The 27,992-nt window shown below is 36.8% G+C and overlaps 1 protein-coding gene across 1 annotated transcript; it reads right to left on the bottom strand.

The window, feature by feature from the left end:
* Positions 1–340: 340 nt before the first annotated feature.
* CARD18 (caspase recruitment domain family member 18) lies at positions 341–26,306 on the bottom strand. Its single transcript, XM_036258185.1, has 3 exons — positions 26,174–26,306; positions 1,606–1,878; positions 341–491 (listed from the first exon to the last, which is right to left on the bottom strand). Exons 1-2 carry the CDS (start codon positions 26,304–26,306, stop codon positions 1,607–1,609), a joined length of 405 nt encoding a protein of 134 aa, XP_036114078.1. The 3' UTR covers positions 341–491; position 1,606.
* Positions 26,307–27,992: the final 1,686 nt, after the last annotated feature.

The following is a 27,992-nucleotide window of genomic DNA, read 5'->3' as shown; positions in this document are numbered from 1 at the left end:
TTAGTATCCTCCCAGCAAGGAAAGTTTGTTTCTTACATAGACTATTTGTCATATAGATCTGGTGCTGAAAACTAGCAAAAGGATGAGTGCATTATGAAGAGTCAGTGCTATTGAATATTCTGACTGAGGGTTTCATTTGTTTCCCATTACAGCCCAACCCAAAGTGAGCTGTATGCTTGTCTATAGTATTGTAAGGGAATGGAACAAAAAACAAATAGAGGAGAAGGGACATTCTCAATTAGATTACAACTATCTATGGCTCTTATTGTTATTGATGGATTATCACGGGTTGGGATGGGGAGAGGTAGAATAAAAAACAAGCATTATAACAGAGTGAGATATTTATTTAAAATAGATGACCACTGGAGACATTAATTGTCTATGATAGAAGGAAACTCTTTTCTCCCATAATAACTAACACCTTCACTCCTTGAAGTGTCATGAGAAAATGCTAGAATTCTAGGTAGTCCACCAGAGGTCCCATCTTCATTCTGTGGAGAGAATAAAGGGTTATAAGAATGGACCGGCTCAGACACTAGTACTGGAACTGGGTTCTTAGAAGAACCCAGTGATAGAGAAAGTAACCCTCAGGAATCCCAGTACTTGAATTCTTGCTAAAAAAAAAAATTCAGAACCAAGACTCAAACTATAATAGAAAGTTTATTTAGAAAGTCAAAGAGGGAGAAATGAGCCATAGAAGAAATTGGTCAGGAAACAAGTTACAGAGGCAAAAAAAAGCAGGGGCCTTGGAGCTTAGGAGAGAGGAAGGTAAAGGCAAAGCTCATGGGGCAAAGAAGAGAAGGAGGGGGAGGAAGATTTATCAGGGGTGAGCATGCTTCTAGGAAAGAGAGCTCTCTGGGCATTTATCTGGATGTTCCAGGGGAGGACCCAATAGTATATTCATTACCTTTCCAGGTCTGTCTTTAGAGTTGTGGTCTCCACTGACTAGGGTAGGGTATCATGAGTCATTGCAACTGTTCCTGAGGTCAGCCAGGGAGTCACTTGTTTGGTTTTGCTGATTTCATGGGAGTGGAGCTGAAACCCAACTAAGGCCTAGACATATTTGATGCAGGTCAGCACCTCACTGTCCTGAGGGCTTAATGCTTAAGGGCTGTTATTGGGCCCCCTTGTTATTCTTCTCTAACATGACTAGCAATATGCCAGGAAAGCAAAGGTCAGGACCTAATGACCAGAGATATGTAAGGTGAGGGGGTCTAAGTGCATGACTAGTGATATGCTAGGGGAGCAAAGGTTACCCTTGGAGCAAGGTAGTTGTTTTCTCAGTTTTGCCATGTACCTGGGGCTTTCCATCTGGTGACTTTCTGTACCTGGTCCAGCATCCTCGCTATGATCATGTATGTCTAAACTACCTACACATTTTGAAAAGTACATTAGTAGAAAGATAAGGTAAGATGAGAGTGATAGGTAGAAATAAAAGCTTATGTCTAGAGACAAGAGAACATGCACTAGGTCCACACAGTAATAGAGCCTAAGGCTGAGATGATAGGAAGCTTATTCTAAACTGATAAGACAAATGAAAATAGCAAGTACTGAGCTCAAGATACAGGGGCTACTAGGACTTTAGGTTGAATCATTGGACCTTACCTTAGCAAAGATGGACCCCCATCTTACATGCAAGTTCAGGGTCTTCTTCTTTGAGATGCTGAATAAATTTCCAGCAGGCATGCCTTCCTTTCCCAATAATAAGGTCAATCAAGACTCGAGCCCTATCCATGACTGTGTGATTTTCGTCTTTCACTTTGCACATCTCCTCCTGGTTAATCACCTTGTCTTGTAATAGATCATCCAGCAAAGCATTTATTGTACCATGGCCCACTGAACGAATAAACAGTCTTCTCTTGTTAATCAGTTGTTGGTCTATTGGAAACACAAAGATTCCCTAAGTAATGAAAACAGCCCAATTCCTCTCTCAATTCATAAACAAGGAAGCAATCATTTTGGTCTTTTGCAACCACACTTTTCTCTCCACGGAGTTCAATAGTCTTGAGGAATGATCTGATGGCTTTGAATGTTGAGGCATCTACTCCATATACTTCTTTCTGATTCTAGCATTATCTGCATATGGTCATTGAGTAACCTAAGAGAGTTGATTTCATGATTTTTCTCTTAGCTGCCTGAAAATCAGAGGTCATTCTGCTCTGACACACTCCAATTTTGTAAATCCTGAACAGGTTTGACAGGCTGTTTTCTTTGGAAACAACAACTGGGTGATATGCTGATATGCATCCTGTGCCCAAGTGACTCCTAGTTTCAAATTCAGATATGACTAGCAAAATAATAGGATACCAGTAGAATCCCAGATTCTTCCTGGCCTTTACATTTTATTTCAAAAATGCCTTGAGAGGCTGGCTTCGTTACTTCCCTTCTTTTTCCTATTTCCTCTCCATGTAAACCTTTTAGGTTTAGGTTGCTCACACAAACCTTAACCCAGCCTAATGAAAAAGGCAGCCCTTTCCCAAATGATTTCTTCCCCATGAGCTCTCAGACTAGAAAAGACTCACCAGCCATGAATCTTCATGGTTGCCTTGGGTTTGCAGTTGAAATAGCAAGCAAGTTAGGCCTATCTCTCTTTATATAGGGTGGGTACAGAGATTGAGAAATACTAGTTACGTCTACCTATACTGGTTAATGATTATTATTTAAATATATATATATATATATATATATATATATATATATATATTCCTCACCCAAGGACATTTTTGCATTTATCTTCAGATAGAGCAATAAAAAAAAGAGGGAGGGAGAGACATCGAGTGGTTGCCACTCCATATAACCTCAACTGGGGCTGGGGACAAACTACAACCAAGGTACATATCCTTAGTGGGAACCAAACCCAGGCTGATGCTCTAACCACTGAGCAAAAACCAGCCAGGGTTTCATAATATGTTTTTCATTGTGATTTTGAAAGAACCTCTACAAGAGGAAATTAATCTTGAGACAGACTGAATGTTTGCTAACCATGTTTTCTCCAAAGCCCACAAAATCATTTTACCTGCCTAAGACCCCACTTTTTCACCTCAAGAGGAAATTAATTTAAAGAATAAAATTAAGCTTATAAAGGGATGGAATTTGTTTCTTTATCACTCTGTTAAGAGGACAAGAATTTTCTTGTAAACTTATTTTTTTCTTAAAGCAATTTTGAAAATTCTATCTTTAAAAACAATATTGAGGCATTTATATTTTTCCCTGTACCCGACCCTCCAAAATTTGAAAACTCTTAATGAGTATTATTACTTTCATAGCAGTATGTTTGTTTGCATAAACTCAATAAGGATCTGATATCTTTATAATAGGACATATAAAACTAGTTTCCAATTGTGGTTTTATTACCCAAGACTTTGACTGGAATATCATGTGTAAGAGAGACATGCCTAAACTCTGCATGTCACCCAAAGGTTTTAAGCAATTCAGATTGATTTTTGAAAGTCAATAAAAGCCCTTTGGGAAAACAGCCTGGTACTTTGCTTATTTACCTGGTTTATGACAATCTTTTCAGGTAAGGAACAATGGTTGCATTCCTGGAAGACTTTAACAGGGAATAAAACCTCTATACTACTCTGGCTAATCATGAAAGAGAATTAGAATAAAATGTACTAACAAATGGGTAAAAAGACTTCACACTGACAGTTTCCTTATGAGAATATTGTAGATACCAACAGTTCCAGTTTCTGCTTGTATGGCCTTAATCACTTTGGCTGATGCAGATTGCCCAAGTGCAAAAATTTGGCTGGCACTGACCCAGTCCAGTTTGCTGACATTATATATTTATAACTGTACCAGCAAGGACACTGCCTGAATGTCCAAGCCTGTCCCCCATATCTCTTTGTTCTTCTTTCCCTCTCCCTCCTTATAAAACCTTGCCTGCACTGAGATATTAAGACAGACTTTGGGATGAGAGTCCCCTATCTTCTCAGGTGGCTGGCACTTGACTAAACCACTTTTCTCTCACCAGCCCCTGTCTCACAAGTTTGGCTTTTGTTGCAACAGGGAGCTGAACCTGCATTCAGTAACAAGATGGCAAGAAAAATCTCAACACTTTTAGGGACCTCGAGAGCTTGAAAAACTTACCAAAACCTATAGCATTGCAGGCAAAGCCTGATGGCAACTGTGTTGCTTGACATTTTTCCCTGAGAGGCCAATTAAAACTCTATGTGTATATTCCTTATGACATTACAGCAAAGACAATTTGACAGATTCTATATGTTCAATTGTTAATCTTGTTGTATTTATGCAAATTATCAGGCCATATTGAAACAGGACTTAACGCAGTAAAGGGGTAGTGTTAGTTTGGCTCATTAATGAAAATAAGGGTGATTTCAGTGGGAAAAATATGCTTCAATATAATCGATAATGCACGACTGTTGATATTACACTCTAGTTCAGTTAATTGTCTTCAAATTTTTATTTTTCACCTATGATTTGAAACACATCCTAATTTTTTCTAATTTTCCCAGATATTTACCTACAACCCTCTAAACTAACGTTTTATCTTCCATCCCTTAACTTAGAATTATTAAGGACTAAAACTTTTTTCTTCCATTGGATTATTTATAATTTATATTATTCTAGATTTTTCCCCAATAATCTTGAATTTTATTACACAGTTTGTCTCCTCCAGGTTACAAACCCTATTTGTACTATGGGAATATGATAATACTGTTTCTCACCAACTCTAGACACCATTGCCACCTCCTTTCATGCCCAGGCCTCATCAACCCTCCGACAGAGAGAAAGGATTTCTTTTTAGCTCTGAAGGAAAATGTTGGCCCTCTTCAGCAGGAAGCATCTACCAAAGAAACCCTGTGACTCGTTTCCTTTAAACAATTTGGAGCCGAGATCCTTGAGTGGGGACTATGTTAGGCAGTCACACAGGCATGATCAGAGCAGAATGATAACAGCAGTATGGAATGTCACCACGGCAGGGAGTTTCAGGCATTTAGCAATGGATACCTAGCAACAGACAGATCTGGAAGAGCAAGTATTGGGAATGATTATTGTGAATTAGGGCCTCACTTCTGAGGCAAACTTTCCATCCCTAGATCATATTCAGTCATGTAAGTCAAATCCTCCCCCTGACCTTTCTCCTCTAACTTGTAATTAGTCATGCAGTAGACCTTTCTCAGAAAAGAACAAGGGAGCCAAGAAAATAGTCCTTAAGCACTAAGACTCCAAGACAGAGGTTCTGACCTGTATCAAATACATCTAGGCCTCAGTTGTGTTTCAGATGAGATGACTGACATCAAGACCAGCTACTTTGATTCATGACCCCCTGACACCCACCAAATTGGTAGAGACCACAATCCTGAAAAGACATATCTGGAAAGCTGATGAATATTCTATTGGCATCTTTTTCTGAGACCTCCAGATAAATACCCTCAAGACAGAAGTACCCATACGTGAAGCAAGCCTGTGCCCTTACCCACCCCCTTCTCCTGGCACATTTTCTTGCCTGTCTCTTTCTCCTAAGCATCAAGCATCCTTCTTTTCCTCTATAACTTGTTTCCTGAGCCCACTTATTCTACAGCTCACTTCTTCTACCTCTGTGACTTTCTAAATAAACTTTCTCTCATAGTTTGAGTCTTGATTCTGAAATCTTTCTTAGCCAGAACTCAAGTACCAAGGTTGTTGAATCATGATTTGGTCTGATTCCATAGTTTTAATACCTGATGCTGTTGCACCACCACCAACAGTGTTAAGAGTGATAGATTCAAGGAGACAAAAATAAAGATGCAGAAAAAATTTTGAGGGAGGGCATTGAATTATAGATTGAAGGTTCAAAGAAAGTTGAAATAAGAAATTCAGTTAATTTATAACATGCATTTGATTAATTATCTCAGAAGTAAACTCCATGTGGCCAACAGTTTCATTAACATATATTTTCAAAAGCTGAGTATAGTTTAGACACAAAATGCAGATATTAATCTTTAATACTTAGCAAATGTTTTAGCAAAAATTTTAAAATTCTCATAATATTTTTTAAAATTACATTTTTTATGAATAGCTAACATGCTAGAAATAATTTGATATATACTTAGGTTCTGGACCAGTTGCCACAATTCAACAGATCATTAGCCAAGGAATTTGCCAACTGACTGAGGCAGGTTGAAATGGGCAGGTGTGTGCTGAGCTGGAGTCCTGACCACAATCAATCACTAAATTATACTTCTAGGAAGCAAGACTATAGGTACCAGGATCCCTGATTCTCAGTTTTCTGGAAGCCCAGTAGAGAGTTAGTAGATATAAAAGTCCATTACTGGAATTATACATGAAGTATATATAAATATATATGAAATATATATAAGTCGGGTAAGACTTTAAGAAGAGGAGGAGGCTCCTAAAATAGCTAATATTGGAATTACCACTCTGGATTGACATTCAGAATATAATTTGGATTCAGATATAATGATCAAAAAATAAAAGATTGATAGACTAAATGATAAGTAATTTTGTAAATGACAAGTAATGACTTGTAAATGTAGATCAGGTCGTAAGATTCCTAGAATTTGATTTGCTTCTGATAATTCAGATTTGTGATGAAGACAATAGTGTAGGTGTGGAGAGTAGTTGTGACATAGGAGGCTGTAGATGTGGACTCTTTGAGAGACCCAGTTTTTCTCTCTCTTTCATCTATCTATGACAAAGACATTCTAGAAGAAATTTGGTAAATACATCCCAGTGGAAAGACTAATACATCTTTTCTTTTCTAGAAAACGTCCCCTTTTCTGAATGAGTTTGTTTACCTAAGCCTCAGTTTCTATATGTGTGTATAAGTTTCTCATCTCTATTATTTTCACTACATAGATTTGTTTTGATAGTTTGGCATAATATTTATAAAACTATTGCCTGGTCATAAATGAAAGTGATTGCTATCATGTTAGCAATATTTTTGAAGTAAAGTATCCTTATATTTTACATTTTTTATAGAGTGCTTATCAGTTCTTTATATCACTTATTTCAATCTCTTTTTAAAATGTCTGCTATGTTAAGAGAAAATATATCTCTGTTTTATGAAGAAGAATATGAAGCATAAGTGGTTCAGAGACCTGACCAGCACAAGGGCCCCTCACTCAACACTAGGCTCTGTGTGAAGTACTGCTTGCTCTCCACCCAGCACTGTGGTAGGAAACATGGAGAACATGATCAGATAAAATAGAACTCAGACCATACTCTTAAGGAGTTTAAAATAATTTGGAGCTAATAAGACATAAGTATAAGAAAAGATTACATTACCAAACAGGGGAACACAGACTAAAAGTGCTATATCAGAAAAGGAAGAATTAAAGATTCTGGTTCACACAGGAAGAGTCCGCACAGGTACTAGAACATGCTCCTGGAGCTGTAGATTGAAAATATCTATGTAAGTATTGGAAGGAAAGAGAAGATTAATGATTTGCTTATAGCTTAATTGTTTTCCTAGGTACTGTAACAGCTTGTTGCACCCACCCAACAACACTGAGAAAGTGGCATTTGTATCTTACCTTTGCCAATGAGCAAACTGAGTCTTCTTCAGGGACCTATGATGTCTGGTTGTCTCTCCCTTTGTATGTTAACCATGTTCAATGATCAGTTCCCAGATTAATTCATTAGTGGTTACCAAATGATGATTTTATTCCCTCTCTCATCCCTTCTTCTTTTATTTGATGAAATATTATTATAAAAAGAAATTCTCTCTCATCAAATAATTGAGTATTTTGGAAAATAAACCTCTTTCCCAAGATCAGAACACCAGTGATTATGACTTTGGGCTGATTTGATATATACCCCTATTGAAAGTCACTTTTGGGCACCTACTTCTGTAACTGGAAACAAAAGGGTTTTCTAGGGCTTTTTATGCTCCACAATAGCCAGGTGTTAGTACTTCACTATCTACGAGAAATTATTCAGGGGCTTGGTCTGAATGGTTGGGGATTGGAGCCTGATAATGTGGAGTGAGCACCTGGGCTTTGGAGTGGAAGGGAGGGCGTAGAGTAAGAATCAGGGAGTTTGAATAAATCGGCAGACATCTAGGAGGGGTGGTGCCTTTCAGAGGCCAATTCTTATAGTGGGATTTCTGGGGGATGTTGAAGGTGAAAACTCAGCATGTGACTTGCTCTACATCAAAGCCTTTGAGAGGTAGTAAATTTGAATGACCATGAATCTTATGTGTTGATTATTGGCAGAAATATAAGCAAACACACTTGGGTGGAAAGTTTCGTTAGGCCCACTGAAATATCAAGAGATATAATCACCTTAAATATATAAACACACATTAAAAATACACTAGAGAGCAACCCCTATGAATAGAAATAATCAGAAACAGAAACCAGGAATTTAGAGACATAAGGATTCGCAGATTTTGGACTAATCAGATAAAAAAAATACACATGATCTATATGGAAAATGCTCAAACTCATGATGAGAGAGATGCATAAGTATTATGAAGTAATCACTTTTTGTAAACCTTATCTTTATTGTTGAATGTATTACAAATGTTCCCTCTTTTTTCCCCATTGACTCCCTCCTCCCTCCTACCTTCCTCACACTACTGTCAGTGCCCATTGGTTAGGCATATATGCATAGTTCTTTGGTTTATCTCATCCTACCCTCCCTCCCCACTCCTCTTTGAGGTTCATCAGTCTAACAACTGATTTGTACTTCTTAATTTCTTCACCTTTTTCACCCTCCTCCTAAGCCCCTCCCATCTGTCAAGCAACAAAAGTTTCTCTGTATCTATGAGTCTGTTTTGGTTCTGCTTGCTCATTTTGTTTGTAGATTCAATTGTTGATAGATATGTATTAATTGCCATTTTATTGTTCATATTTTTGTTGTTCTTCTCCTTCAAGAAGATCCTTCAACATTTCATATAATACTGGTTGATGGTGATGAATTCCTTTAACTTTTTCTTGTCTGAGAAACACTTCATATGTCCATTGACTCTAAATGATAGCTTTGCAGGATAGAGTAATCTTGGTTGTAGGTTCTTGCTTTTCATCACTCTGAATATTTCTTGCCACTCCCTTCTGGCCTGCAAAGTCTCTTTTGAGAAATCAGCGATGGTTTTATGGGAGGTCCTTTGTAGATAACAAACTGTTTTTTTGTTTTGTTTTGTTTTTGCTGCTTTTGAGACTCTCTCTTTGTCTTTAAACTTTGGCATTTTGATGATGATGTGTCTTGCTGTGGCCTCTTTGGGTTCCTCTTGTTTGAGACTCGCTCTGCTCTCTGGACTTGTATGTCTGTTTCCTTCACCAAGTTAGGGAACTTTTCTGTCATTATTGTTTCAAATAGGTTTTCAATTTCTTGCTCTCTCTTCTTCTTCTGGCACCCCAATGATGTGAATGTTGGCACGTTTGAGATTGACCCAGAGGCTCCTTATACTATCCTCATTTTTTTTGGAATCTTTTCTCTTTTTGCTGATCTGACTGGGTGGATTTTTTTTTTTTTTCTTATATTCCAAATTGATTGCTTGCTTCTTGGCTTTACCTACTCTACTATTGATTCTCTGTAAATTATTCTTTACTTGAGTTAGTGCCTCCTTCATTTCTGACTGGTCCTTTTTTATGTTGTTGATGTTCTCACTAAGGTTTTTGGAGGTCTCCTTAAGTTTCTTGAATTTCTCACTAAGTTCCTTGAGCATCCTTATAACCAATGTTTTGATCTTCATCTGATTGATTGCTTATCTCCATTTTGCTTAGTTATTTTCCTGGAATTTTTTTCTGTTCTTTTACTTTGGACATGATTCTTTGTCTCCTCATTTTGGTTGCTTCCCTGTGTTTGTTTCTATGTGTTAGGTAGAGTTGCTATGTTTTCTAGGCTTCGTAGGGTGGCCTATTGTTGGAGGTGTCCTGTAGGGTCCAGTGTCATAACCTCCCTGATCACCCCAGCTGGGCCCTCGAGGTGCCCTAATGTGGACTGTACACCCTTCTGTTGTAATTGAGTCTTGATTGCTGTTGGCCCATCAATGGAAGGGCTTTACTCAGGTTGATCAGCTGCAAGGACTGGCTGTGCCCACAGATCACTGATCCCTGACTACCCCGGAGGATCAGCTGTGTAGGGGCCCAACACACAGAGCAAGACTTCCTTTAGCAGGATTCTTGTACCCACTGAGTCCACTCATCAAGCGTGTCACTTGTGGAGGTGGTTGGGTGGTTGTGCTTCGACATGGTCTAAAGCTGTCCACTTGGTGTGCTGGCTCTGGGGCAAGGTCAACCACTGCCTGTGTTCTATTCTATCTGGGGACACCTGGCATAAGCCACAAAGTGATCTTCAGATGGCTGCTTGGAGGTGCCAGGAAAAGCCAAGTTGTAAAACAAGACTGGCTGCTTCTAGTGCCAGGCCTGAGAAGCATGGGGCTCACTGAGACCAGATGCTGTTTGAGACATTTTAGGAAACTCTGAAGCAGCATTTAAGACAGGCTAATCCTATGGTGAATAGCATGTGTGGGTTCATAACTTGGGTGGAGCAGGGCCTCAGAAAATCACCAGGGTAAGGCAAAGACTGTGAGCCAGGTTGCTGGAGGCCCAGATATGGTTCCCATCTGTCGGCCCCATGGGGGAAGGGCTCACCAAAGCAAAAAGTCCTCCACCAGCACCTCTGTCTGAGAGAAAGCTGTCTCTCCAGTCCTCATCCCAAGGCTAGACAATAAAGTTCTTCCCCGCACATCTCTGGTGCCTTTCAAGCTGCTTCCCCTCCATGCTGGAGCCCAGAGGAAGTGGGTCCGAGTAAGTCTGTGTTCAAGCCCTTTAAGAGGAATTGCCTGGGGCTCTAGAAGCCTGAGCCTCCCTCAGCCTCATTTTCCACTGGTACAGTCAGAAGTGATGGGGATTCTCTTCCTGTCACTGGAACCCTGAGCTGAGCACCTGGTGTGGGATAGAGATCCTCACTCCTCAGGGAGGACCTGCCCGGCCGAGGTATCCTCCTAATTCTTATCTGTCACACATGGGTGTGGGACCAGCCCGTCCACCTCTGCCCCTCATACCAGTTTCAGTGTGGCTGCTTCTTTAATCTCGTAGTTGTAGGACTTCCATCCAGCTTGATGTCAGGTGGTTCTGAAGGATGGTTGTGCTGTAGTTTAGTTGTAATTTTGATGTGGTTTTGGGAGGAGGTGGGTAACGCGTTTACCTATGCCAACATCTTGACTGGAAGTCTGAAGTAATCACTTTTAAAAATTTAGATTTTATTTTGGCACATGCCCCTAGCAGGAACCGAACCTGGGACTCACTGGTCGGCAGGCCAATGCTCCAACCACTGAGCCAAACCAGCCAGAGCTAAAAATTTAGATTAAAATACATGAAACTTGGCAAATATATTTTATAATTGTTAAAATAAACAACAAGTTAAATACACACACTGATAAAGAGAGAATTGATGGGCTAAAAGATAAATATAGTGATCTATCCAGAATATAGCAAACAGAGATGATACATTAGGATTCTGACAGAAGTTTTACTGGACTAAAAACCAAGGTCTCTGCAGAACCGTGTTTCTTACTGGAGGATGTGGGAAATAACCTACTTCCAAGATCATTTAAGTTGTTGGTTGGATGAATCCAGTTCCTTTGGAGGATTGAGGTTAAACGTGTTTTTCCTGACTGTCCTCTGGAACTGCTCTTAGCTCCTCATGGCTTCCCTCTGGTCCTCTGACACATGGCCCTACATCTAGAACCAGAATGGGTATGTCCAAATCTTCTGGATCTCTCTGACTTTCCCATTCTGCTGTATCTCTTAGGCTTCCAGCTAGAGTGGGTCTCTGCTTTGAAGGACTCAGGTGATAACATTGGGCCCACTTAGATAATCTTCCTAGCGAATGGTCAGTTGAGCAGAAAGCTTTATTACATCCACCTGGGCTCTTTCCCCATGAAACACTGAATACTCACAATTTCTAGATGAGTGGGTAAAGACCACAGGGGCAGAAATTCAGCATACCTCATCTCAGAGCAACTTAATTGAAAAAATAAAGAAAATATAATATTTAAAGAGAAATTTTCTGAATTATGCCAGAATTCACAATATTAGAGTTCTTTTGGGGAAAAAAAATTAATTTTTTATCACCATTTATCTTCTCTATGCCCTCTTCCACCTTCACTCACCACTCCCCTCCACAGTCACCACACTGATGTCCATGTCCATGAGTTCTCTCTTTCTTTTTTCCTTTTTACTCAATCTCTCTACCCCCTGGCAACATCCCCACCACCACCAGAGCTGTCTGACATCTCTCTATCTATGAGTCTGTCTCTATTTTGCTTGGTAGTTCAGTTTTTTCATTAAATTCTACATATGAGTGAAATTATATGGTACTATCTTTCTCTGACTGGCTTATTTCACTTAGCATAATGTCCTCCAGGTCCATTCATACTATCATAGGGTACATTTTTCTTCCTTTTTATGGCAGAGTAGTATTCCATTGTGCAAAGTACCGATAATCTACTGACATACAGACCCACAGATAAATGAAATACATTTTAATAAGCACAGCAACTACAAAGAAGGCCAATGCCTTACAACAGCCTTATGAGATATACATTGTTGTTCGCACTTTCAAAGTGAGAAAAAAAGAGTGAAGAGAGCTGTTTGTCGAAGATCACCCATGTGGTCTAATTCACATACAGAGTGTTAGAAGGAGAGTCCTTTGTACCTCTCTTCTCATGAAATTAATTGTGAATAAAGAAAATGATAAAATTCAAATCTGGCTCATATGTGCCACAGAGCACACAGAATATAAGCTAATGCATAGTAAGTCCTTTGGTTATGATTCATTTGTAAACAGAAACTCCTTTAGCTAGTTTAATTAGAAAAGAATTTATTACTCAAACACATACCTCACAGTTACTAATAGGGCCTGCCTCTTGCTTGTGTGCTCTTGTGTAATACCTATTCTTTGAGTACAGGTTGAACTTAGTAATTTGATTTTTATAAATAGAATATAGCAATATGATGACATTTTTCTTAATTTTTATTGATTTTTGTTTTTTAGAGAGAAAGGAAAGGAGAGAGAGATAAAAACATTTATGTGAGAAACACAATGATTGGCTGCCCTCTGCATGCCCCCTACTGGAGAAGGAGCTGGAAACCAGGCACCTGCCCTGACCAGGAATCAAATTGGACCTCTCAGTCCATGGGACCTCTCAATCCACTGAGCCACACCGGCTGGGCTTTTTTTTTTTCTTTTCAAAGTTAAGTAACAAAAAGACTAGTTTCTATCTTGCTCATTTCTCTTCTCTTAATTGTTTGCTCTGATGGGAGCTATGCTGTAATCAGCCCTGTGGAGAAATTCACATGTTAAGGAATTGAGCAAAGCTTCTGACCTACAACCAGTGGAATAAATCCCGTCTACAATTAGAATTTAGCTCACTGTGAGTCTGGAGGCAGATCTGACTCTCTTATTGAACCTTCAGATGACACCACAGCCCTGGGTTATATCTTGCTTGTCACATACTACTTAGATTTCTATCACACACAAATGGTGAGATAATTGCTTATTGTTTTAAGCCACTTAAATGCGGGCAATATTTACATAGCAATTGATACTAATGCATGATGTGTCATGGATAGCGGACAGAAATCACTTTTAGAAGTTTGTGAGCAGGATTAGACTGAGTTTGTAAGGACAGTTGCTACTCTCGGAATCAAATAGTGTCTGGAATAATTGTGAAAGCTACTGCCAGAGACTGCTGAGTCAGAATCAGTGAATATGTACGTTCTTCATCCATAGATATTCTTCTTTCTTTCACATTGATTCTATTCATTTCTTACTTCTCCGAAAATAATCAATCATGAATAAAACCACCCACATATCTTTCTTAACAACTGAGTCACTTCCTCTTTCTTCACTATCCATACACCCTTATATTTTTCTATATCTTTTGACTGTTTGTCTTACAAACACATATACACACAGAGACAGCTTTAATTTTTTCTATAAACATCTGAAGGTGTTTTTCCAATTCTCAACAGAATGCTGATTTAGCACAATAAATTTTGAGAACAGAAAAAAAAAAAAAATATATATATATATATATATTATGCTAAAATTCTCCACATTGAAAATACTCACAAGAACAAAGGAGAGTACAGCACAAAGGGATGGTCCCAAGAGGTAAATCCTCCAAGCACAGGGACCAGATTATTACAAAACACTATGTAAAATAATTCTGCAAATTATTTTATACTCCCTACACTAAGACAACACAAAACTTTTTATCCATTATCTGGCCTGAATAATATTCTTCAGTTTACCCTTAAAAACAGGAGCTGCTGTCAGTGGTCAGCGCTGGGAATGCGGTGTGCTTGCTCCATGGGGTGTACCCCCTAGACGATTCCTGTCATGGCTGCTTTCTGAGATACCACAGAACTAAAACAATAAGAAAGTAATCAATCAACGGGAGTTTAAAGTTTGGGGGAAGAAATGAATGACTTCTATACTAACATGTCTTTTTTTTTTTTTAATCCTCACCCGAGGACATTTTTTGATATTTAGTTCAGATAGAGTGGGGGAGAGAGAGAGAGAGAGAGAGAAACATCGATGTGAAAGGGATACATCGAGTGGTTGCCACCCACGCGACCCAACCAGGGCCGGGGACAAACTGCAACCGAGGTACGTGCCCTTAGCGGGAACCGAACCGAGTCTCTCCAGACCACAGGCCGACGCTCTAACCGCTGAGCCAAACTGGTCAGGGCTATACTAACATGTCTTAATAGAACTCCAGAGTCACTAACTTGGAACCACATGAAACACTACAGTAAAATTAGCAGAAATGAAGTTTATTAGATTAAATTTATTCAGCAATTTGTCTTTATTCTCCAGACTACACAATAGAGAAACATTATTTTTTTTTCTTTTATTGAAATACAAAATGATTTCTAAAATCATGATGAAGGCCAAATTTCCTTCAGGAGGTATATAGACAAAAACTGGTCTCCTGCAATTTCTGGTAGAAGAGAAAGAAATGAGAGTGAGTAGCTGTGGCAGAAATTGCTCAAGGTAAACCCTGTAATGAGTAGTGTGAACATTAAGTCTCAAATATGTCTCTATTAGTTCAAGAAAATAAAGAATGCACAGAGGTGCTTGTAGGTGTTTCCAACCCCTGCCTACACTTATACAACTCTGAACTTAGAAGACCTACACATCTTTCAGAAAAGCAAAGATTATTTTTGCTGGACTGATCAAATCTATATTAAGGTGACTGATGCAATAGATATGAGGGGGGTAATTTGGGTGGGTTACTAGTTGCTATAATAAGTAAAACTTATTTTATTTATTTATTTTTTACTTTAAAAAAAGTTTTTAGCTTATTGAAGTATAATTGACAAATCCAAATTTTATATACTATTTAAGGTATACAATATGATGATTTGATATATGTATACATTGTAAAATGATTACTACAATCAAATTAACATATTCATCAACTCATAGTTGCACTTTTTTTGTGGTGAGAAGACCTAAGATCTACTCTCTTAACACATTTCAAGTGTACAATACAATATTATTAATTATAGTTACCATACTGTACATTAGATCTCCAGAACTTATTCATCTTATAATGGAACTTTGTGCACTTTGATTAACATCTCCCCATTTCCACCCCTCTGGCTCTACCCCTGGTAACTACCATTCTACTCTTCTGTTTCTACGGGTTTGACTCTCAGATTCTCATAAATGTGAGATCATAGAGTATTTGTCTTTATGTGTCTGCCTTATTTCAATTAGCATAATGTCCTCCAGGCTCACCAATGCTGTTGCAAATGGCAAAACCTTTCTTTTTTTAAGGGAGAATAATATTCCATTGTATATGTGTGCCACAATTTCCTTATTCATTTAACCATTAAAACACACTTAGGTACTTTCTATATTCTGGCTATTGTGAATTAATTAATGCTGCAATAAACATGGGTGGGCAGATATCTGCTTGAGATTGTGATTTTATTTCCTTTGGAATATATACCCAGAAAGGGCATGCCTAGATCATATGGTAGTGTGATTTTTACTGTTCCTAATATACATTATGACCAACAGTGTACAGTGTTCATATATTCTTTTGGATTGGTGTTTTAGTATTCTTCATGTATACTTCAGTATACTCCCAAGAGAGGGATCACTGAGTCAAAAGGCAGTTCCATTTTTAATTTTTTGAGGAAACACCAAATTGGTTTCCATAGTGGCTGCTCCAGTCTGCATTCCCACCAGCAGTGCACTAGAGTCCCCTTTTCTTCACACCCTCGCCAACACTTGTTCGATGATTTGTTGATGGCGGCCATTCTGACAGGTGTGAGGTGATACCTCATAGTTGTTTTAATTTGCATCTCTCTCTGATGATTAGTGACAATGAGCATGTTTTCATGTCTCTTGGCCATTTGTATGTCCTCTCTGGAGAGTATCTATTTATGTCCTAATTAGATTTTTGTCTTTAAAAAATTGTCTTTTAGATACCTTTTTAAAAATGAAAATAAAATGTCTTTTAAAAAAATGGGAGTTCTCATTCTGCAGATTTAAATTTTCTGGGGACTTTTTCTTGCACCTGAAGAATTTTCTTTATTTTGCATCTGTTTTCATTTACTCACTGTGGTATGGTTTATTGGCTCTTCTATTTTGCTTGGTTTTGTAAGTTTATGTCACCTTTATTTTTTAATAATATTTTAACTGGAAATAGTAGTCTAGGCTATTATTTTGCTTACTTTTTAGCATTTAAAAAATTGTCATTTTAATATGTTCTCTTTTGCAATACTTCTGACAATAAGTTTGCAATAATTTAAATTTTTGTTCCCCTATATTTAATTTGTCCTTTTCCCATGGCTTAAAAATATCTTACTGGATTTTTGGATTAGGATTCATTGAGTTTTTACTTCTGTGAGTTCATAATTTTTAGCAATTTTGAAAGTATGCTGGCCATTATTTATTTGAATATTTGTTGCCTCTCTTTCTAAGGTTCTAATTACACAGATATTTGTCAGATCATCTTTTATTATTCCATAGATTACTGAGGCTCTGTGTCTGTTTTTTTTTCCCCCTCGGTGCTTTAGTTTGAACAATTTCTATTGCTAAAACTTTAAGTTCAGTTTATTTTTCTTTAGTTTTTAATATGCAATTAACTACTTCCAATGAATTTTTACTTCATATATTACTTTTTTAAGCTATTCAAATTCAATTTGCATTTTTTTCAACATTATTCATCCTCTTCCTTTATGGTTGTGGTTTTCTTAATATCACTAAGCCCATTTTTAGTATTCTTTTAAAGACTTGTCTAATTTCTTCATTTTAGTCAATCTATATTTAATAAAATTTTTATGGTATCAAGTAACACTGATGATTCTATAAATATGTAATATTTTTTATATGTTGCCAGATATACATTGGAAATATATATTTGTATGTTTAGATTTAAAGACTTTTATTTAAAGACTATTGACACTTGTTTTGGCAGGAACTTGAATTGATTTGTGTATCACTTTTATTCTAGGATTTGTTAGTCCGCTACAAAGGCATGACCACTCTGGGGTCTCTACTGTTTTGAAATGAATGAGCCCTGTCCATCTGGCATGGTTAAAATGTAAACATCTACCAGTGCTGTGTGAATCACGTGTATTATTGATGTTACAATTTCTGAGCAGTGGCTTCTGGTCATTCTGTAAAAGTGGAGGTAGATATTCAATTGAACTCTCAACAGGGCCACTCTGTAGCTATTTAGAGATATTTTTTCTGCTTATCTCCCTCACCTCTAAAATTCAGTTTTTCACAGTTCAGTTGATTCAACCTGCTGAAATTAATCTATGTCTTCTCAACTCATTGACTGTCATATTTTGTTTGTTATCCCTCCCTGCACTATGTAACAGAAATTTTGTCCTAGCATAAAACTGTATGGTGTGGGCATCATTGTATGGTTTGTCTGGTTCCCCTTCTTTTAGCAAAAGTAGTCCCAAGTTTCACACTGCCTAATACCTGAAAAACTGTTTCCATTTTTTTGCCTAGTTCTTGAATTATTTATGGCAGAAAGACAGTACCAATTACTGGTCCATGGCCAAAAAACAAAGGGTTTTTGTTTTGTTTTATTTTCTTTATTGATTTTAGAGAGAGAGGAAGGGAGAGGAAGAAAGAGAGAGAGAAACATCAATGAGTGAGAACATCGATTGGCCACCTCCTGCATGCCCCCCACTAGGATTTGGCCCACAACCTGGGCATGTATCCTGACTGGATATCAAACCAGTGACCTCTTGGTTCATGGGTTGATGCTCAACCACTGAGCCACACCGACCAGGTAACTATTTTTGATGGACATTAGAAGGCAAGAATAAAACAACAAATACTAAATACTGTGTAGTTATATGCACATACCTGTCACAACTTTTCCCTACTTCAGTCAGTTTTCTGATTTGCTGACATCAGCTATGGGTATCTACTAATTTTAAAAGCCTGGAAAGAGTTAAAAATATCTGGTCATAGTTTGTCTTTGAAGTGGAGGCATCTGGGCTATATAACACCTGCTTTTTCAAATGATCATTGAACTTGAAAACGAAAAGAACGTTTTGGGTCCTTCACCTTGGGCAGAAGCAGAGAACCCATGAAACCATTAGCCAATGAAGGTGGTTGGGATTAAAGATATTTGTAGAGATGTCAAAGATCTATAATAATCCTAAACAGGAATCAAACCTTTAATTTTGCTGTCAACTCCCCATTCACACCTATAACTTAATACTCTAAAACAGAGCCTAAAATTCACCTTCAAATACATTTACACTAAATCCGAGACATCAGCATTACAATCTAAAGTGTGTTTCCCCAAATTCCATGTGCTGAAGCCACAACCCCTAGTACCTCAGAATGTGACTGTATTTAGAGATAGGGCCTTTCAAGTGGTTGGAATGAGGCCATTAGGGCATTTCTATCCCAATATGACTATTATCTTTATAAGAAGAGAAAATTTGGACATAAGGAGAGGCATAAGGAATGTGGATACACAGACAAAAGGTCATGTGAGGATACAGCAAGGAGGAGGCAATCTGCAAGCCATGGAGAGACCCCTCAGAAAAAAGCACTTTCCCCACACCTTGATCTTGGGCTTCCAGCCTCCAGAACTGTGAGAAATAAGTTTCTGTTGTTTAGTTATGGCAGCCCTAGCGAATGAACACACCATTAACCTCAATTATCCAATTAACTCTATTTCTGATCCCCAGGTTTGAAAAAAAAGGAGGAGATTATATAATATACAATAAACTGTATATATTTAAAATCAACAATCTGATACATTTTAACGTATATGTATACTAGTAAATCATCACCACAATTAATATAATAAACATGTCTGTCACACTCAAAAGTTTTCTCATGACCTTTTAAAACACCTTTTTCTCCAAATACCACTCTTCATTTTCAAGTAAGTAATGAATGTTCTATAACCTGTACCTGTCAATATAGATTAGTCTGTATTATTTAGAATGTTGTACGAATAAAATTATACAGTAGGTATATTTTTTATTTTACTTTTTTACTCAACATAAATATATTTTTTAATTCACCCATGAAGATATATGCATAATAGTTTATTCCTTTTTTATGGCTGAGTAGTATTCCACTGTATGAATACACCATTATTTGTCCTGTCAACTGTTGAGCTGCTATAAATACTCACATTCAAGTACTTGAATGTGACCATATACTTTCATTTTTCATGGGTAAATATGTAGAACAGAGATATTTGGATCAAGTGGTTGGTATATAATAAGTGATTTAAGAGCTTTCAAAAATATTTTCCAAAATGAATATTCCATTATACGTTTCCACCAGCAGTTCATGAGAATTTCAGTTCCCACAAAAACACTCCAACTATGCCCTGGCCAGTTTGGCTCAGCGGTTAGAGTGTCGGCCTGCGGTCCGGAGAGACCCGGGTTCGGTTCCCGCTGGGGGCATGTACTTCGGTTGCAGTTTGTCCCCGGCCCTGGTTGGTCGTGCGGGTGGCAGCCACTCGATGTGTCCCTTCACTTCGATGTTTCTCTCCTCTCTCCCTTCCTCTCTCTCCCTCCCACTCTATCTGTACAAAAAAAAAAAAGGAAGAATGTCCTCGAGTGAGGATAAAAAAAAAACAAAAAAAAACCAAAACACTCCAACTATCAGTGTGCTCAGTTTTAAAAATTTTATCTGTTTAAAGGTATTTATTATTAATCATTTTTAGTTTTAATTTGTTTTTCCTTATTACTTATGAACATCTTTACACACACAGATTTGCTATGAGTTTTATGTGTATGTGAAGTGTCTGCTCAAATGTTTGCAGTTGTTGTAGTTTCACTTCTCATATTTGAATATTGAGAGGTATGTTCTTACACTTTATGAATAAAAGCTTTGTGTATTATAAAGCTTTATATATTGTGAATGATAGCACTTTTTTATATTATGAAAAATATCAGATATTTTCTTCCAATGTATAATTATCTCTTGAAGCTCTTAAATGTTTTTAGAAAAGGAGAAAGCCTTATGTTTGATAAAATCAAATTTATTACTTTTAGTGGAACATGCTTATGGTAATTAATTCATAACCCAAGGTCACAGAAAAATTCTCTTCTAAGTTCTTTCAAAGGATTTATAGTTATAGATTTTATATTTAGGTTTCAGTACATTTGGGGTTAATTTTTAATTATGATTTTAGAGTGAGTAGTGATTTACTGTTTTTACATATGGATATCCAATTGTCCTTGTACCATTTGTTGAAAACACTATTCTCTACTGAATTGCTTTTATAATGGTGCCAAAAATCAGTTGGCCAAACGTTTGGCTCTATTTCTGGGCTCCAAATTATCTTCTCCCAAACTGTTTAATTATATGCTGCTATTGTTTTGTCAACCATACAGAAAAGTGGGGGAAAAGTACAGTAACCAACAGTATGTTCAACTCCAATTGTTAACATTTTCTTATATATTTTGTATCTCTATTTTTTTTTTGTATGTGCCCCTAGTGGGAACCGAACCCAGGACTTTGTGGTCCGCAGGTCAATGCTCCAACTGCTGAGCCAAACCGGCCAGGGCTTATATCTCTATTTCTTTCTCTAAGTTTTTCTATGTAACCCTTTCCTACTCTCATAACTGTGCAGCCTGCCACCAGCCTTACTTTCTGGAAGACATCCTATGTGCCAGGACCTGTGCTAGGGAATTTGTGTGCAACATCTCATGAAATCCACACCTCAACCCTACTAGGCAGGTGCTACTGCTATTCCTATTTTTATAGGAAGACTTGGGTATGGAGACATGTCATTCCAGATCTTAGGAGATAAACATTCAGCCTACAAACATTCTATATGGTATTAGTGGTAGTGTTTTTATAGATAACTTTCATAACTATAAGAATGTTCTCCTCCTAGGTTGTTGGGTTTTGTCAAATGGTTGTTTGTCCCTACTAAAAAGTTCATCCCATTTTAATTTCTCCTTTGAATCACATGTTGCTTTGAAGTTTATTATTTAATTTCAAATATTTACACATTCTAGTTTTCTATCTAAAAATACAATTTATATTTTATTCAGGATTTTCTAGAGACCGTCCCAGTATTGACTTCTAATTTGTTTCTATTTTGGTTAGAGAACATATCCTGTATGACTGGGATCATTTTAAAATCACCAAGACTTGTTTTATGATTCAAATGATGGTTTCTTTTAGTAACTATTTCATGTGCACTTCAAATGACTGTGCACTCTACTATTGTATATACAGATGGGGTCAAGTTCTTTGATGATTTTTTCATATCTTCTCTATCTTCTTTGGATTTTTGTGCCCATTTTCATCAGTTATTCAAAGATGGGTAATAAAATCTCTGGCTGTGAATTTGTCTATTTCTCCATACAGTTCCATTCATTTTTGCTCCCTATATATTATAATTGTTTTTAAGAGCCTAAATGTTTAGAATCGTTATGTCTTTCCCATGAATTGATCTTATCACCCTTGCATACATTTTTATTCTGCTATTATACTCTGATATAAAATTTCTTTTATATAAATCTAATAATTTATTCCAGTTTATTGTTGATTAGTGTTAACAGAATACACTTTTCCACCATTGCACTTTTAGCCTATTTGTCTCATCATTTCTAAAGTGTGTTTGATGTAAGGAGCATATATTTTCCTTTTTTTTTTTTTTTTTTTAATGCAGTCTCACACTGCCTAATATTTGATTGGTGTGTTTAGACCATTTACATTTAACATGACTATTGATAAGGTTTGGTTTAAATTTTGCTACTTTTAAAATTTTGTATTTTTTCCTCTTTTCAGTTTTTTTTGCAGTCCCTTGGTTTGAGTATTGTTATGATTTTTTAATTTTCTTTGTTGGATGGATTATTAATTGTAAATTCTAATTTTGTTCTTCTAGTAGTTCATTCAGGGTTTATAATATTGTTACTTTAACTTGTCATTATCTCACCACAAGTACTATTATTTTTATTTAAACCATCAACTTTTCTGTTAAAGAGTTTTTTAAAAGAAAAATATATGTATAATTGTCCATGTAGTTACTGTTTTCAATGTTTTTATTCCTTGTTGTAGCTCCATATTTTTATGTAATATCATTTTTCTTCTGCTAATTAACTTCCATTAACATTTCTGGTGATAGAATACTTCAGCTTCAGCATGGCTGAAAAACCTTTACTTTGCCTTTGTTTATGAAAAATAATTGTATGTTTTCTGTATTTAAAATTTTAGGATAACTTTCTTTTGGCTTTCTTTTCTGTTTTCTAGCATAAATTGTTTCTGACAATTAGTCAGCTGCATTCCTTACTTTCTTTCTCTACATGTAGCCTGTCTCTTTTTTCTCTTAAGTTTTAGGGTTACCTTTTTAACAACAGTTTAGAGAATTTAGACCAATATGAGTTTGCTGTATTTATTCTACTTTATTAATACTTCAGGTTTGTTGCCCTTCTTAAATCAGTAAACTTATGGATTCATTACATAGGAGAAAATTTGTCTATTATTTTTTCAAATATTATTTTGTTCCTTTCCCTTTAGGATACCACTTAAATGTATTTTAGGCCTTTTCAATTGATCTCACAGTTCACTGATGCCTTGTTTATTTTAATTGTATTTTTGTTGTTTGCTGTGCTCTATCTTATATAGTTTCTTCAAGTTCATTATTTTTTCTTTTTACAGTATCTAATTGCATGCTATTAATGTATTCTTCAGGTTACACATTCTAGTTTTTCTGTCTCAAAATACAATTTAAATTTTATAATATCTTCCAAGCCTCTACTTAACTATTGGTCATATTTAATACTCTTCATATTCCTTTTTAATTAATCCTAATACCTGTGCCAGTTATGACTCAGTTTTGATCATTCCGCTGATAGTGGTGTTTATTTTCCTAATTCTTTGTATCCTTGGTAATTTTTATTTGATTTTATATATTTTGAAATTTATATTTTCAAGTGCTAAATATTCTTGTACTTATTCTTGTGTTTTGTTCTTAGATCCATTGTGTTACATGAGAACAGTTTGATCTTTTTGAGTATTGGTTTTAGATCTGTTGGGAAGGACAAGATAATTATTTACTTCAGGGTCTTTTATTCCATGAAACTTAAATCAGACCCTTCTGCATAGTCAACAGGCAAATTATGATATTTTTCCAGTCTGAGTAGTGGCAATAGGCACTATCCCTGGCTTTGCATGAGTACCATAGTATTTTTCCCAGTAATCCCTGAGGGTAGCTCTTTCCCCTGACCCGGTAGTTTCCTCACAAACATGCACAAGCTCAACATATTCCACTAAACACTTCATGGGGATCCTCTGAAGATCTCCAGAGTTCTCTTTGTGTAGGTGTCTCTTCTTTGGTATTCTGTTCTGGGAACTCTAGCCACCTCGTTCTCCCTGGACTGTCAGCTCTGCCTCTTTGACTGTGGGCATCTACCTGGTCTGTCTTGTTTCTGCCTCCCTGTGCAGTGGCCTGGAAACTCTCTCAAGACAGGAAGTTGACATATTTAAGCAAATGTTATTCCATACCAAATGTATTCTCATAGGTCATATTTTTTTTCTGTAATGTTCTATATTCAATATTTCTTTTTTTCTTATCTGCAAATATTTTAATATTTGAGTACAGAAGCTTAGCATGTATTAACTTTTTTGCCTACTGGAGCTTAGAACTTTGGAAATAATTAAAAAGCAAGGTGTGCTACAATGTGAATATTATATCATTTATGTAAAGTACACAGGTGGATTATCATATACATTTCTTGACTTTATGAATAAGTGGACAGTTTAAAAAATAATATGCTACTTACCATCACAACTATTTCTGTTAGATGACAATGCCAAGAATATTCTTGAACATGATTTATTAGTTTCGTGATGAAGAAAGAACCACTTGCTCTCTTCAGGAAACATTATCTGTGAATAAAGAACATAATAAATTTAGCCCAGCCGGTGTGGCCCAGTGGTTGAGCATCGACCCCTGCACCAAGAGGTTGCTGGTTCGATTTCTGGTCAGGGCACATGCCCAGGTTGTGGGGGCCGATCCACAGTGGGGGGCATGCAGGAGGCAGCCAATTAATGTTCTCTAGGTGTTTCTATCTCCCTCTCCCTTGCTCTTTCTTTAAAATCAATCAAGAAAAAAAAAATTTTAAAGAATATGATAAATTCCTGGTCAGGGCACATGCCCTGGTTGTGGGCCAAACCCCCAGTGGGGGACATGCAGGAGGCGACCAATTGATGTTCTCTCTCATCAATGTTTCTATCTCTTTCTCTCCCTCTCCCTTCCTCTCTCTCTAAAAATAAATAAAGAAAAAAATAAAGGTCATAGACTGCAAATATCTCCAGACAATCTTAAGCCTATAGGAAAAATGAAGACTAAGATTTCTGTGCTTGGCTTTATATACAGTGTGACACGGTGGACTTTGACCTATAAAAGATGTCACATAAGGGTTATAGCATCTCAGATGAAAGAATAGAGTTCTAGAATCATAATTCTATGGTTTCTATGGTTCAAAATCTAAAACTGATATGTCTAAGTTGATTATATAGATCATATTTTCTAGCAAAGATTTTCTCATTTAATCTTAAAACATTTTTTTAGACCTACGAGCTACAAATTGATGAAGCAGTTATTGAACTCAAATCTGTCTGGTTTAGAAGATACTTCAATACTACACCATTGATGCCCTCTTCCGATAATAGATCAGTCAATAAGTTACCCTAAGGGTTCTTTCTTAGCTAACACTGGTTGGCTCAATTCCTATATCAGTCATACATGGACAAAGACTGCTTTTGCTAAGACTGTTGTATTCTGATATTTCAGTAGCCCATTCTTGGGCACAAAAGTCTATATGGTTTTGACAATGGAATGGTCTAAATGCATAAATAATATAGCTTCTCTATTGTTTTATTGGGTTTGATAAAATAACCTAATTTGGGTTTATATCTGAATACTAATATGAATACTAATATGAACTTGGGTTCATATCTGAATACTACTAGTATTTGTTCAGGCAATTGTTATGATTGTGTGAGCTTTAGTTACCTTATCTGGGTAAATGGGATAATACTATTTAGCTGATGTAGATGTGCTAGAGACTATATATAATAGTCTCTATAATATAATAAAATATATTAAGTAAGAATAAGCTGTTGCTTTAGCATGTTAGAAATTCTATCTGCCGTTGTGCAGGCCTGGGAATTCTCTTCTCTTTACTATACAATCTTCATTTTCAAAATATATCATCTTAAATATGATGGTTTTTAGAATTGAGTCTTTAAAACTTTTTACTACCCCTAGGTCGCAATCTCACTTTACCAGGTCCTACTAATGAATTGCTAATCTTTTAACAGTATTTTCTACCTAGATTTCTTATTTTCTAAACTAGAAAATATATTTTCTACAAAGAAGCTTACATCCTCTTTTTCTTTTAGTCATTTCCTCCCTGGTGAAATCAATGCCATTTTGCATAATAGACTCACACCACCAACACTATTGTGTGCCTACTGACTGGTCACTTAGAGCATATGCAAGACTGGCAGCTGGGTAGATGTAGAGCCTGAGGGAGACTGGATGACCATAGGAAGCTATAAAAGAATGATGCAGAAACTTGGATGGGCTCTTCATTCCTTTATAAATGCTTCACAAAGACTCAGCCTGTGTTCTTTCCTAGGATATTGAGTAAAACTATGAAAGTAGGCACACCTCATCCCCACAAGACTTTGCTTACAAATGAAAGACACATACATAGGCCTGAGGAGCAGAAAGCAACAAAATCCTTCTCCACATGGGTGATGTGGACACCTTCATCTTTCAAGTTCTCTGGAGACTGTAAGGAGCTGTATGCTGAAGCTGCTAAAGAGTCACTGACCCACACCATCCTGCTGATTATTCACTGCTAAACCCATTTTAGCAATCTTTTGACAAGTAAATAAATAGGATACCCTAATGAAGAGGTTCCAATTAATTACAGAGAGGGAGAGAGAGAGAGAGAGAGAGAGAGAGAGAGAGAGAGAGAGAGTATAGGCTCAATACAGCATTATCTCTACTCACATCTAACAGGATGTCAATAAATGGCAACCACCCTCTGGACCTGGAATGTACCTACTGATCAGGGAGAGTAATGGTGCTATAAACCACTATTGACTCTTCCTAAGTAATCAGTTTTTGGTCTCATGATAGTAAAATAACATTCCAGTGTCAAGGAAGGGAATATCTGTTTGAACAACAAACACAAGATACTAAGACAATTTTCCCCTTTTCTTTCCCATTGATTCTTATTCCTTCTAAGCCATTCCCCAAGTAATATAATTATATTAAAGTTTGAAGTAAAATATTTATGGGAAAAGGCAATATCATAATTATTTGTTTTTGTTGTTGTTAATTGAGGTATAATTTACATTAAGTAATATTCACTTATTAATTGAATCTTGGGGGGTAACACTGGCTCACCAAACCATGCAGGTTTCAAGTATATAACTCAACAAAACATCACCAGCACTCTACATGCTGTGTGCCCATCCCCCCAAGCAAAACCTCTTTCCAAACCCATTATCACCCACTTTGATCACCTCCACCTACTTCCAATGCCCCTTCCTTCTGGCTACCACCACACTGTTGTCTGTATCTATGTGATATACAAATATGGGGTTTTGGGTTTTTTGCTTAATCCCTTCAACTTCTTTCATCCAGCCCTACAAATCCCCAATGCAATCAAGAATAGCCTTTCCAGATTCAAGTGAGAACCCAAGGCTCTTCAAGTAACCCTGACTGACAGCCTCCAGGCAAAAAGCTAAAGAATAACTGAACCATTCCTGGTCTTGCAACTCTATCCAAGAAAGTAAAACTTGACAGTGGTTTTTAATATGGGTCCACCTACACTCATCCAAACCCAGTGAAGGGAGCCACAAACAGCGGAACACCATCACCCACAAGGAAAATTTGACACACTGCAAAACTCAAAGCGTTAGCCAAAATAATGAAGAAAAAAAAAGAAACAAATGCCAAATGAAAGAACAAAAGACCTGTACCAAAGATGAGATAAATGAGGTGCAGTTAAGCAAGTTAACAGAGCTACAATTCAGAGCCATGACCTTGAGGAAGCTCAACAGCATGAGTAAGGATATTAACACTATGACTAAAGACATAGAAACATTAAAAATCAACAAATTGGACATTGAAAACCACCAAGAAGAAATGAAGAATGACATAGCAGAAATAAAGAACACATTGGAAGGTCTAAACAGTAGAGTAGAGGAAGCAGAGGACCAGATCAGTGAATTAGATGACAGGGTAGAAAAAAAAATCAACCCACCAGAAAACCAAAAGGAAAGAACAATTAAAAAACAAGAAGACAGCTTAAGAGAACTGTGGGACAACTGGAAACGTAATAATATTTGCATCATAGGAGTTCCCGAAGAAGTAAATGAGCAAGGGTTAGAGAATATAATTGAAGAAATAGTGACAGAAAAATTTCCTAACTTGGTGAAGAAAAAAGACATTCAAGTTAAAGAAGCACAGAGAACCCCAACTAAGAAGAACCCAAACAGGCCCACACCAAGACACA

This window comes from Molossus molossus, unplaced genomic scaffold, assembly GCF_014108415.1.
Source record: "Molossus molossus isolate mMolMol1 unplaced genomic scaffold, mMolMol1.p scaffold_m16_p_13, whole genome shotgun sequence".
In the NCBI taxonomy this organism is placed as follows: Eukaryota; Metazoa; Chordata; class Mammalia; order Chiroptera; family Molossidae; genus Molossus; species Molossus molossus.
Note: the sequence above shows the minus strand (reverse complement) of the source record. Positions and strands in the feature narration are given on the sequence as shown.